Below are 13,892 nucleotides of genomic sequence, written 5' to 3' on the forward strand. Positions count from 1 at the left end.
TGCTGGCAGCGTAGTGACGCAGAATTGTACAATACATACATACATAGTAGGTCTGTTCATGTAAAAATGATCCAGTAACTTGCCAGTAACTTTATTTCCAAGAATTCGCTCTAAAAGAGAAAACATCAAAAAAAGTATACAAAAAACCAAAAAGTACACCGAAAATCAGTAACAATTTACAAGTTTTATGAACAACTGATTAAATTAAGGGCGGGAGAATCACAAAATTTAAAATTTTTTTCAGTTGAGCTACTGCGTATTAAATACTGCAGCAACTGTGACTGGATACTTTATAAATTGCTTCCTAAAATGTATTTACTTACATTCTCCATTTTCAAAACTATTTTTATTTAAATTTAAAACTTTCAAAAATTTGCATTCGTGTTTAGTTTTACTTTGCGATCTGCTGCTGTTTTTCTCACTTGCAAATTCTTACAAGTAAAAACTTGCAGCTTCTCCTCAAAATGAAATGTCATTTTGATCTCTCACTATCCCCTACTATGCAAAATTTTTGGATACATGGTCACCAAAAATGGATAGTTTGTATAACAATTGCTACAAATTATTTGCTTCATTAACAAACCTAGTGATTACAGCTGCGGCTGTATGCAAGATTTGCAAGAGATGACAATGACTGTGACAGCGAACGAAGAAAAGAAACGGATGTGACTGCGATAGTGACGGCGCTCTAATCCTCGATATATGTATAACTACGCGGCGGATGATGATAATACTTAACGCATGTGGCAAAACTCGCTTAATAGTGACTGGTGTTGCTGTGGTATCTGCCACACGGGCTTAAGATAAGCACGCAGCACCTGGATGCTGTTGGGTATGATATAGCCAAAAGTAAGTATATATTATAATAACGCCTTAAGCATCTAGAACGACTTTCCTGGTGAGCCCATACATATATGTAAATGTGTATACAATGCAACTCGCCTTTGAAGAGTAGATAATTTGTATGCTAACCTTTTGCATGCAATTACAATATCTGCGAAGTAGCGAAATCTCTTACGCGATTATAAATACATTTAAGATTAACGAATTTTATTGAAAATACAGCTGTTTAAAGTCCGAAACTATCTGCTGAAGCATGAATAGTAAACAGATCTACGTATCTCCCGCTATCGCTTTCAAATTGTTTACACTCTCCCGTTTATTAATTTTTCTGTGCAAAGCGAACAATGCCGTTTCAGGCGATAGTGAAATCTTCTGTGTGGTACTCCTATGTATAAATATTGTACAATCTTAGACTAAATTCAGAAATATATTTTGGTATGTCTCAAAAGTCATTATCGCCAGCATTTCAATTTGCAAAAGCAGCACCAGCTAAGAGTCTTTCTTCCCCATAACAATGCGAACTCTGGCTCATATTTGACTGATCAATATGTTAAATTGGTCGATTTTCCACTATACAGACTTTGGAGCACCTACTTTGCTACTGCCCTGCTCTTTGTAGGACTCGATAAATGTGCCTGGGATCAACATATTTTTCATCCTTGAAGGATATTGCTGGCAGAAGGCAGAACGGTTTGTTAAGACTAGTTGATATCTTGAACTCCAAATATTCAGCACTGGCAACACAATGGGCCCTAGAGGTCTAAATAAGATTTTTTTTTACAGATCAGCCAGGTTACCTAACCTAACCTAACATATTATACAGACATTATTTCGACCCAAGAAAACTGCTTGGCTATTTGGTTTAAATTATCACCGTATTGCAATTGATCAAGAAAAGAGTCGTCGCTAATTAGTCCTATCACTGCATTAAGGGGGCAGATACCTGTAAAATTTCGAAACAAATTTTTTTTTCATAAAATGTTAATAAACGAACGTAAATTTAAGTATTTCTTATATTATAGATCGCCAACCATGACGACTCTATTCTTTGCGTTCAAGCGCTGGGAGAGGTACAGTTACGTTGTATTCGAACTTTAGACGCGTTTTTTTCTCAAAACTATGGCCCCTATTATGAGTTGTATTCGATCTTCGATATTCGCTGGTTGTCGAAGATCGAAAATCGAATGTCAATTTGGTATTATGAGCGGTGCAACCCTATCGAAATTTTCGTTGTTTACCGAATTTAGAGTCGAATGCAATTTTGCTTTCGATCGTGTAGCGTATAGTGGGAAAACTTGTTAAAGTGTAAGTTGTTTGCGATTATTTATGGTTTTATAGTAACCAAATAATAAATATATACTAATTTTGTTAATATTATGCAGGGCGAAAGTCGTGAGTACCAAACAACAATTAGAAAGGCGAATCCACAATTCGCAAAAGGGATTTGCACCAAACTTCAAGCAGCAAAAAAATGGGAGGAATTTACAACGGAGCTGAATTGCTTGGGACCACCAGTGAGAACGGCAGCAAAATGGATTAAGCTTAATAATGGTTTTTTTTTTTGTGATGTTTATAGAAATACATTTTCATATTTTTTTCGAATGACGAATAATTGAATAAAGAAAATTTATAACAAAAATAAAACAGAAACTGTGGTGTAAAGGTTTCTATTTAATACTTTTTAGATTTTTCTATAATATTCTCAAAATTTCATTTCTTATGTTTTCTAATTCTCCGTTATTTGACTCCACTTCAATATCTTCAGCATCATCGTACACCATGGGTTGAGCAAGTCCTAGCATACCTTCATTACCAATACTCAATTGGTACGATCCCTGAGCACAAACTCGCAGAACTGTGGCTAGCTTTAAAATATTTGGAATCAATTTGGCTCGGGTGCACTGCTGCAACTGGTTTTCTGTACTGGACAGTAGGTTCACAAACGGCTCTTTAGATAATCTAAAGTTCTTTAAAAATCTGTAAGGAAATTTCTGTAATATTAAGTACCTCAACACATTTTGAAAATTCTAAATTTACTCAGTGGAAGCCATTTCTAGGTGGTTGGATGCGTCCCTCAACTGTTTTCTACTTCTAGCTAGTTCCACTAATCTTTCATCGTCCGATGAATCGTCGAACCACAACTCCGTTGTACTCATTTTCACAAAAAATACTTTTTTTACCTTTTAAAAATAATGTTAGCAAAGAATTTCAACACAATCGGTTTTTCTTTTATTTTGATTTGCTGTATCAGCTGAGAAAAAATTATCTATTGTAAATGCGTCGAGCGATCGAAATTCACAATAGTCATATTCTTCAACGAATGAGCACCATAATACCAAATGAAAATTCGTTCGATCAGAACTTTCGACTACAGTCGAAGATCGAATGTTGCTCATAATAGGGGCCTATATTTTTCGAATTGGCTTACACGACAACTCGAGAAGTTACTGACCAATCTCCCTGAAATTTTGCACACAACTTTTTTATGATAAAGGGTGGCTAAACGTCACATAAACGTCAACGACACCGTTGGACTTCTTTCTTTGGGGTTATTTGAAAGGAAAGGTGTACGTCGATAAGCCAACAATAATTCAAGAGCTAAAGGATGAGATAATTCGGCACATTAACGGCATAGAACCTCAATTATGCCTCAGCGTCATCGAAAATTTGTACCATCGAATGGAGGTGTGCCCCCGAGGCCGGGGGCGGCCATTTGGCCGATATTTTGATCCATACGTAATTGAGCCGTACCAATATTATCATAATAAAGAGAAATGAAAATAATTTCCTAAAAAAAAATTGTTTTTATTCAAAATCAACACCGGCCCTTTAAACTTAACCAACCTTTATTACTTTCTATGCGAATTTACAAGTTTTCGCTGCGACCTTCCGGTATACGCCCATCCATTATCCTCAGTGCTATTTACAAGTACTTCTTTAATGACCTGTTCACAAGTACATCTTTCGGTCTACTTTCTCCACTGCCTTTTGACTCTTTAATGCATTTATAATCATTTTTCCTACTCTACGGCTTTGTAGAGTTTCGTACCAGCAGAAAATGCCTTCGCACTTTCAACGACCGTCGTCTACTGCGTCGTGTGGTGTGGCCACTAAAACATTCTCTCCTCTCCTTCTGAGGAGACACTCTTCCCGGGACTACTTTCTGCGTTACTTCGGGAAGGCCCAGAGCGGCATCCATAAAGGACCAATTCTATTCACCCACGTCTGGTCCACCATATTTGTAGCCAGCTTTCATGCTAAAGGCTCGTCTTCTTGTGTCTCTATCTGTGCGGCTTCGCTTTGTTCGAGGTCTATCTTTTTTCCCGCAGTACGTCCTCGATGTATCTCTTTACCGCGTTCCAGCTGTCCTCGCGCTCGAGCATTTTGCTGATTATGTTACTCGGCACGCTGTCGCCAATCTGCTTTCTCAGAGCACCTCTTTCCGCGCGCCATCTGCCACCACTAAAAAACGATATGTACTTATTCTTTGGCAGTTCCATGACTGTAATGTGGCTAACCACGAATATAAAATGCTATTTACAAAACCGGAACGACCCGGATTTTTATCCCGTCAAAGACTGTCCAGTAGACTCTAAATTTATAGGGAATCTCTTTGGCTCGCAAGCGCCCCTTCCCACGGTAAGGCCACCTTTACTCCTCAATACGGTCCAGTGTCGAGGAGACTCCGTTCTAAGACAGCCGAATTAACCGCCTAGCTGCAAATCATCCAATTAACAGGGTGACACATAACACCCTAGATTATGGGGTGCTCTTGGTCATCGTTCTCAAAGCATCAGGGTAAACATAGAACGACAAATCCTCCCGATGCCTGGATACGGTTTGAGATTAGATTAAGCATATTCGACGAGGTGGGCATGAAGATGTGAAAACCGCCGAAATATAAAACAATGCATAGTGGGAAGTGCTTAAGGTGATTAATCACTTGACGCTCGGATTTATGTGTTTACCAAAAATTTAGTCAAAACCATCAATTTTTTTTTATTTTGTATTTAAAAAGTGTATATGTATGTATTGTTTAAAAATAAAAACAATTAAAAATATATCAAAAAATAGTTGTATTATTTATACCCTTTGTCGGGTATTTGGCCGAGCATATCCTCCTATTAGTGTGCCCCTTTTTGTTTTTCCACAAATGGTGGGACGTATAGTTTTAAACCGACTCCGGATATTCGATATTCCACTTCCATTACATTTATGAAATATAAATAAAATAACTAATAAAAATTATTAAGTTGATTTTGTATATATAAAAACATGGCTCCAAACGTAAACCAACCCAAATTTCGACTTTATAAAATAAATCAGAATAATATATTACATAATATATAATAAAAAATAAGAAAAAAAACCATACACAGAAGCCGGTGCAAATGTCAAGTAGCGATCGGCAAGCACAATTCGTTCATGTGTCGCATTTAATACAAACATGTCGAAACTTGCAAGCAGCACTCGGGTTGGTGCGTTCGAGTACATACATACATACATATGTATGTCCACCGCACGCGAGCGCTCTTTGTTCAAAATAGTTAAGCGGTTAAATTAAACGATAAGTAATTATAATAAAAACAATAATGGCCCTTATTATGAGCAACATTCGATCTTCGACTATAGTCGAAAGTGCTGATCGAACGAATTTTCATTTGGTATCATGGTGATCATTCGTTGAAGAATAGGACTATTGTGAATTTCGATCGCTAGACGCATTTACAATAGATAATTTTTTCTCAGCTGATACAGCAAATCAAAGTAAAAGAAAAACCGATTGTGTTGAAATTCTTTGCTAACAATATTTTTAAAAGTTAAAAAAAGTATTTTTGTGAAAATGAGTACAACGGAGTTGTGGTTCGACGATTCATCAGACGATGAAAGATTAGTGGAACTAGCTCGAAGTAGTAATCAGCTGAGGGTCGCATTCAACCCCCTAGAAATGGCTTCCACTGAGCAAGTTTAGTATTTTCAAAATGTGTTGACGTACTTAATATTACAGAAATTTCCTTACAGTTTTTTAAAGAACTTTAGATTATCTAAAGAGGCGTTTATGAACCTACTGTCCAGTACAGAAAACCAGTTGCAGCAGTGCACCCGTGCCATGAGCTCTTCACTATTCTCCAAAAAAAGCAACACAAATTATTAATTTGTGTGCAGCTTTGCACAACATTTGCTTGTTTTATAATGTTCAACTTCCGGATGAAGAGTTATCCGATGAGACCCTCAACGATGAAGCTGAAGATATTGAAGTGGAGTCAAATAACGGAGAAGCAGAAAACATAAGAAATGAAATTCTTAGAATATTATAGAAAAATCTAAAAAGTATTAAATAGAAACCTTTACGCCACAGTTTCTGTTTTATTTTTGTTATAAATTTTCTTTATTCAATTATTCGTCATTCAAAAAAAATATGTATTTTAGTTCCTCTACGTATATCAGCCCATACCTGCCAAGGGAAAATAAAAATGTATTTCTATAAACATCACAAAAAAACCATTATTAACCTTAATCCATTTTGCTGCCGTTCTAACTGGTGGTCCTAAGCAATTCAACTCCGTTGTAAATTCCTCCCATTTTTTTGCTGCTTGAACTTTGGTGCAAATCCCTTTTGCGAATTGTGGATTCTCTTCCATTAATGCAACTAGCCTTTCTAAGTGCTGTTTGGTACTCACGACTTTCGACTTGCATAAAATTAACAAAATTAGTATATTTTTATTATTTGGTTACTATAAAACAATGAATAGTCGCAAACAACTTACATTTTAACAACTTTTCCCACAATACGCTACACAATCGAAAGCAAAATTGCATTCGACTCTAAATTCGGTATGCAACGAAATTTTCGACAAGGTTGCACCGCTCATAATAGGGGCCAATAATATACTTGTATTGTTAGTTCCAGCAAAACGACCCAGTCACCACTAAAATTGCAATGTACGTATTTTTTTTTTATTTAAATTTAATTTCACAAATTACGGCAAAACTATAAATTAATGAAAGTGTGTTTATGTTTTATGTTCTTATACTTAGAGTTATTTATTTATAATGTAATCATATTACTGCGTTCTTCTTGATTTGAATTTATTTAGAATTATGTGAAACTCAAAAAAATTTCTTAACACACCATAAAAAATTGTAAATTAGTCGTTTATAAAAATATTAGCTTAACTATTAAATCCCAAACGATCGAAAACTGATCCAGAATTTTTTTGTTGTTGCTTCCTTTGCATTGCCGGTGAATTCCTCGAAATATTCACTTTGCTGATGCGCTTTGAAAGTGATGACACAGACTTTCCTTGCATTGAAGTGTTGTTCATATTGCTTCCACCACCCAAGCGACGATGTACTGGTATTTCTTGGCGCATCATAATCTCGTCGGACTTTAATCGAATAGATTTGATTTTAACTGGACTAACGCGTGATTTGGGACTGATATTGCTGGCAGCCTTTAAATTGTAAGCTTTCTTCGTGGTGTGCAAGATTGTGTCTATTAATAGAAGTAACATACAATTTAAATAGTGACATATGCATTTATTAAACTTAACAATTTTTAAGAGACTTCTGGCCCTTTCAATAATTAAATTCAATTTCTTTTAACTCACTTAAACCCAATCTGGACTTAACGCCGCCTGGAGCTTTTCCGTGATGTGTGCCGCCAGCTGACTTAAAGCGAGGCTCCGGAGCTATTTCATGCACCTCTGCCGTAGACGCGAATTTGACAATTTTCTCACTGCTGCTCACAGCATTTGAACTGGTGACAATGTCATCCATATCCATATCATTAGCACTATTCATTGAATCATTATCATTGTCATCACTTTCGTTGGTCTTCAATGGCACTTTCTTCACTAGTATAACCTTTTGCTTTTGTGTATGTATGCGCACTGGTGATATATTTGAGGCGACAGTCTTAGCCTTAATAATTGCAGAACGATTCTAAAATGAAGCTTCATTTAGCCAAGCAGCTTTGTTTTTATTTTAAACTATTCTACTTACTGTTGTTTTCGATGCATTTTTCAGTATGGGCTTAATATGTTTCGCTATGATGAGATCATCATCTGCATCTACTTGAGTTTTCCCACCCAAACGCGAAAATATGGATGAACTGTTTGTTGTTTTGACATCTTTTCCACCAACACCAGTAATTCGTACTCGCACGTTACGTACGGTAGTACCTTCAAGATTGTCACTGTTGCTGCAGCAGCTACTCTTACTGCTTATTTCACCCTCATCTGTATCATCATTAGCCAAATCTATAGTTGAGGCAGAGTTCTTGGCTAGACGTTCGAAGACATGCGAGCGTTGCATACTTTCACGTTCTGAATACACTACAAGAATGTAATTACTTCGCTATAACATAACACAAGCGATACAACATAAAACAAGATGAACACTCACACTTTTCTTTTGTTGCAAGTATTTCACTACTGCGTTTCGTACTGCCGGTGGGAAGCTTTATTTTATATTTGCCTTCATGCTCAGGTAAAACACGCCGCGCTTGTTTTGGAAGTGATGATTCAAAATCTTCGGAGGTCTTGACGAAAACTCTATTGCTGCCGCTGCTCGATGTTACTAGTGCCGCTATATTAAATGTGAAATATTGTTTCAATTTTTAGTTTTTCAAATATATGTCTAAATAAACTGAACAATCTGAAATAGCACGAGAAAATTTATTCATACTCACACTTTGGTTTTACTTTGGTAGTCGTAGAGGGGCGCTCATGTGATAAATGAGGATTTGCTGGTACAGCCGCGATTGGTACACACACTTCAGAATTGGTGAGTACTTTTTCTCGAGCAGTTTGATCACTGACATTTTTGGCATGTCTAAAATTAATTGCAAAAGTAATGTCACAGAATATCATATAATTTTCTAGCTATTGTTATTGTTGTTATAACAGCGTCGCCCCAAGCAATTTCCTGACGCTGCTGGGTTGATAGCTCTAGACTGGTTTCAATTCCAGATAGTCGTGCTACCGTGGACTTGACCTCCATAGTTGTTAGTTCTATATCAAACTAACCTTAATATTGCGATTATATCGCCCATTGGTGTTATACCCATTTCTCGCAGATATTCTTTATTGAGATCCATTAGCATGTCGTTCTGTATGCGATTCTCCACAAATATGTGCGCGTAGCTGGCTGCCGCCGGAGAAGGTATACCAGACGCATTGAAAAATTTCACCCATTGTGCTGTTGAAATAATTTTCATTTATACCGAAAACTATAAACAAAACTGAAATGCTCTTCGACCTCTCAACTGATGGCCACAAGAACTTTATACACACCTGCAGCTGCGTTGGCCATATTTGCGACCCTTACAGATACATTTATTTATAAAAATTCGTTATATCAATTCCTTTTACTTTTCCCAAAAAAATCTTTCACAAGCTAAAAATAATTTTCCGTTTGCTGAACGGCAGCCATTAAAGTTTTACCACTGAAAACGTCATTTTGGAGACGTCAAAAAAAAAGTGCAGAGACATTGCCATACAGTACTTTTTCATATTCAAAACTAGAGTCGAATAAAAATAGCTAATAGATAATAGCTAATGAATAAAAATAGTGACTGATCGTATACATCATAATATGCAAATTATCATATCTGCTTACTCAAGATCATCGAAACAATATATATGTATTTATATTATATATAAACAGTTTGAGTATGTATATATATATATTTATATAATTGGCGCGTAGACCCTTTCTGGGTGTTTGGTCGAGCTCCTCCTCCTATTTGTGGCGGGCGTCTTGATGTTGTTCCACAAATGGGGAAACCTACAGTTTCAAGCCGACTCCGAACGGCAGATATTTTTAATGACGAGCTTTTTCATTGCAGAAATACACTCAGAGGTTTGCCATTGCCTGCCGAGGGGCTACCGCTTTAGAAAAATGGTTTTCTTCATATTAATGTTTCACCAATATTCGAACCTACGTTCTCTCTGAATTTCGAATGGTAGTCACGCACCAACTCATTCGCGGTTTAATTGTTATAAAAATGGAAATAAATCAGCTAATTTTATTGCACGAAGGCTTAAGCCCTGAAGAAGAAGAAGAAAAAGGGATTTTGTTGTACTCACCATATATAATTATATAATCTGTGGAAGTGTTGAATTTTTCTTGTTATACTCTCTTATGAAATATGCAACATTTCGAAGGGCGTATGACAATATTTTCGTAATGTTGTTGTACAATGAATTGACATTTTTTTTTTAAGAAAACACTAGAAATCTAATTACAGTAAACTTTTACGAGTAAATGTAATGGAGTGTTCTTTATATTTATAATTGTATAAATCATACAGAAACGTCACTAGTGTCTATTAAGTGATAGAAAAGGAAGTTGAAAGTTTGGAATACTTCATTTTCATATTAGGTACCAGTCAAAAATTTAAACTTTTATAGCATTGGCAGGCGGTGGCGTTGATCCGACTTACCGGGATAGTTAATCTGATTAGAATTGTAGTGTGACAAACGGTTGGTACGCTAATTAATGAATAGCTCATTGACCCGCAGCCAAGAAATACGGATATTGGCTGAACTGATACTAAAAAATATTTACTTGTTAAAAAAAATCTTAAATAACTGGTTCAAATATTAAAACGTTTTATTTAATGCCGATTATGTTAGTGCAAACTAGCATTGCCTAATAAAACTTTGATTATTTTTCATTCACAATAGTTATTAACTGTCGTTTTCGGCAGTAAGGCCCAGGAAAATTCCCCTAAATCACTTAAACTATAGGAATTAAGTCTAGTAGTCGATCCGGATTAGTTACACTTAATTCCTGAGAAAATTCGGCATTAAGTCGTTAATTCCGATTAGCATCACCGTCTGTCTATGCTGTTAGATAGCTTCTTTTTTGAAAATACAAGCTTACCACCTACTACTTGGGCTCTACTGCACTCAATTTTGCCACATTGGAGGTCTCTGTACCATTACGCAAGAATGTTTAGAAATATGCTTATAATATATCTTTTCTCAAAAGGTAAGTATATATTTTGTTGAAATGTTGTATTTACAGAAAAATTATTACACTTAAAATTCTTGCAACTTGGTAGAAATGAAATTCCACTTTACTCACCCTACTTTCCTTTCCTAGCAAGTGATTTGGGTATGAAAACACAAAAATGTGATAGTTTGTAAAATAAAAATAAAAATAAAAATAATTAGCGCTTACAATTTGGCGCGCGTCTTGATGTTAACTCCGAACGGTAGATATCTTTATGAGGAGTTGTTTTTCTTAGCAGCTCTCTCGGTTTTTCACGCTCTCATTTGTGTTCTCTTCTAATAATCTCAATAATCTTTTGTATTAAATGTACCTACTTATGTACCTCGTTTTAAATACCTATTATAATTTCTAGAGATTAGTTGAATATTTTTTCAAACTAAAAAATATTTGATGTAGATATGTGAAGCTGCACCCAGTACACTTTTTGCGATAATTACACATTGTGAAACACAACTATTTTCATACTCCTGGCTGTCAGATAAATCAGCTGATGTTTCTTATTGTAAATAGATTAACCAAAAATGAAAGAATCGCACTAAAGCATATATTTGCTTATATTATTGTAGCAAAAGTTTATTTTAAATTAATAATTAATATTAACACATAGACAATTACATCATGTTTTTGGGGAAAATACTAACGCGAGGAATGGTGCACAAATTCAAATGCATGGTTCCACTGGGAACTCAATCACAACAGAAGCGTGTGTTATCACTTACTACCAGTTTGGCCAACAAGGAGCCACTGAAAGTTTCTGATGATAAAACACAAAAATATTTAGAAAGTTTGCGTGTTGAGTTCTACAACTTACGAGCAAGCCCTACAGCACACACGCGAACACGACTTAATCGGCTAGACGGTGTTGTTTCCGCACTTGAGCAATATCGCTTACTAAAATCGAAGCTCGCAAGCAAAGAAGATATTGAAAATGAAAAGGATGAGGAAATGCGTCAATTATTGCAGGAAGAAAATGAAGTAAAGTTTCACCAATAAATTTTTATACAGTATTTGTTCTACTAATGTGTTCAACTTGCAGGTATATGGAGACCTTTTGCGACAAACTGAAGAAGAGCTTCTTAATCAGATGCTTATGCTAGCCGAGGAACAAACATATAACTCACTTATATTTGAGGTAAATGCTGGAGCAGGGGGACAAGAAGCAATGCTTTTCGCACGCGAGCTCTTTGACATGTATACAAATTACTTTGATTATAGTGATTGGTCCTATGAAATTATTGATAACGAGAAGACAGATATCGGAGGTTTACGGCATGGCAATGTCATTGTGCAGACTCGCGATGCTTACAATCAGCTGCAATATGAAGCTGGTGTGCATAGAGTTCAACGTGTACCGTCAACAGAAAGATCTGGTCGTATTCATACCAGTACAGCTTCAGTCACCGTAATTCCACGACCTGACGATGTTGATGTCAAGATATCTGAAAAAGATTTGAAAATTGAAACGAAACGCGCAAGCGGGGCTGGCGGGCAGCATGTAAACACCACAGATTCGGCAGTACGTGTTGTGCACTTACCCACCGGCCTAGCAGTAGAATGCCAAGCAGAACGGTCGCAATTAAAAAATCGTGAACGAGCCATACAGCGTTTACAAGCGAAGCTGGTGCAGCGAGAATTGGAGAGTAAAGAAGAAAATGAAAAACGCACACGGAAACAGCAGCAGGGGAATCTAAATCGCAATGAGAAAATACGTACCTATAACTTTCCACAAGATCGTATTACTGATCACCGTATTCCCAATGGGACAGTATATAACTTAGAAGAGTTTCTCGAAGGAGGGGAAAGTTTGGAAAAACTAAATCAACAAATTGCTCGGGAATTTCGGCGCGCAAAACTAGCCGATTTGATTAATAATTTTAAGCCTATAATGAGTGAAACAGAAAATGAAGTGACAAAATCTAATTTATTACCCAAGAAAAGTGCCGATATCGAGCGTGGAGTTAATTAAAAATATACCTACACGAGAGTAAATTTGATAATCTTAAATTTTATTATTTTTTTTTTATCCACTTAGAAATTAATGTTTATTCATAGAAAATTATTTTGCAATATTACTCCAGTCTCCAGCTGAACCCATTTGCATCAGATGCTTTCGCACTTCTTTTTCCATTATAGCTTGTATTTCTCGACAACCATTCAACGCCTGCTCCATAACGGCTGGCAAATTGTCAAGGTGGAAACGTTGCGACATTTCCATAAATGCAATTTTATTTGATGTTGGCAAAGATGCGACCGTTAATGTTGGTCCTCCCGAAACTTCCTCGACATGCGAAACATCCGTAAGTGGTATATTATTTTTACTTAATGAAGCCGTACAAGCCACAACATATTCCTTAAGGCATATACCTGCATCCACCAAGGCTAATGTAGCGGCATTAAGTGCAACTGCATAATTTGCACCATCTGCTTGTAAAACTTCCACATATACATCGATTTGTGAGCGTGGATATAGTTCGGTCTTGATCGCAGCACAAAGTGCTTGTCGTAGATATAGTGTGATTTCTTGCGATTTTCGGTCGCCACGTGGTCTATTCTTACGTTCTGCGGTTGAAAATGTCGCCATACTATATTGACAATTAATTACCACTTCATTAAGATCAAGTTTTTTCATTTGTGCCTGATGCGGACCGTACACAGCTGCAAGCACCTTGGTGTTGCCTTGCTCCAAGTATGCACTGCCATCGGGTTGCTCAAATACACCCAGCTTACATTTAATACAACGAAGCTCATGCGGCCGTCTACCATCTAGTCGCAATCCCTGCTCACTAAGTAACTCAAAACTGGACATTTATTTAAATATTTATAATTACTAATTAATAACACAAGAAAAACAACTGAATTTGTTCCCTATATGAAATGCACGCGATTTTAAAAGTCGCTCTGAGAATGTCAATCCCCTTTTGTTTTGATCGAAGAGGTAGAATGCAAACGCAGTGTTGCATTAAGAAGAAATACAAAAACATAAAAACAGAACTTATATGTTTGGCTCAAAGTTCTGAAAATATAGA

At 36.3% G+C, this 13,892-nt stretch overlaps 4 protein-coding genes across 4 annotated transcripts; 1 reads left to right on the forward strand and 3 right to left on the reverse strand.

The window, feature by feature from the left end:
• Window positions 1–2,498: 2,498 nt before the first annotated feature.
• On the reverse strand, window positions 2,499–3,168 carry LOC128864156 (uncharacterized). Its single transcript, XM_054103678.1, has 2 exons — window positions 2,881–3,168; window positions 2,499–2,820 (listed from the first exon to the last, which is right to left on the reverse strand). Exons 1-2 carry the CDS (start codon window positions 2,997–2,999, stop codon window positions 2,535–2,537), a joined length of 405 nt encoding a protein of 134 aa, XP_053959653.1. The 5' UTR covers window positions 3,000–3,168; the 3' UTR covers window positions 2,499–2,534.
• Window positions 3,169–6,787: 3,619 nt separating this feature from the next.
• LOC128864229 (uncharacterized) lies at window positions 6,788–9,306 on the reverse strand. The gene is made up of 7 exons (XM_054103795.1): window positions 9,141–9,306; window positions 8,874–9,045; window positions 8,537–8,679; window positions 8,251–8,433; window positions 7,849–8,180; window positions 7,455–7,788; window positions 6,788–7,339 (listed from the first exon to the last, which is right to left on the reverse strand). Exons 1-7 carry the CDS (start codon window positions 9,157–9,159, stop codon window positions 7,017–7,019), a joined length of 1,506 nt encoding a protein of 501 aa, XP_053959770.1. The 5' UTR covers window positions 9,160–9,306; the 3' UTR covers window positions 6,788–7,016.
• A 2,057-nt stretch (window positions 9,307–11,363) lies between these two features.
• On the forward strand, window positions 11,364–12,893 carry LOC128864025 (peptide chain release factor 1). Its single transcript, XM_054103495.1, has 2 exons — window positions 11,364–11,841; window positions 11,903–12,893. The coding sequence occupies exons 1-2, from the start codon at window positions 11,485–11,487 to the stop codon at window positions 12,830–12,832; spliced, it is 1,287 nt and encodes a 428-aa protein (XP_053959470.1). The 5' UTR covers window positions 11,364–11,484; the 3' UTR covers window positions 12,833–12,893.
• LOC128864026 (exosome complex component RRP41) lies at window positions 12,852–13,823 on the reverse strand. The gene has a single exon (XM_054103497.1). The coding sequence runs from the start codon at window positions 13,670–13,672 to the stop codon at window positions 12,923–12,925; it is 750 nt and encodes a 249-aa protein (XP_053959472.1). The 5' UTR covers window positions 13,673–13,823; the 3' UTR covers window positions 12,852–12,922.
• Window positions 13,824–13,892: the final 69 nt, after the last annotated feature.

The sequence above is a fragment of the Anastrepha ludens genome, chromosome 5 (assembly GCF_028408465.1).
Source record: "Anastrepha ludens isolate Willacy chromosome 5, idAnaLude1.1, whole genome shotgun sequence".
NCBI classification, from domain to species: Eukaryota; Metazoa; Arthropoda; class Insecta; order Diptera; family Tephritidae; genus Anastrepha; species Anastrepha ludens.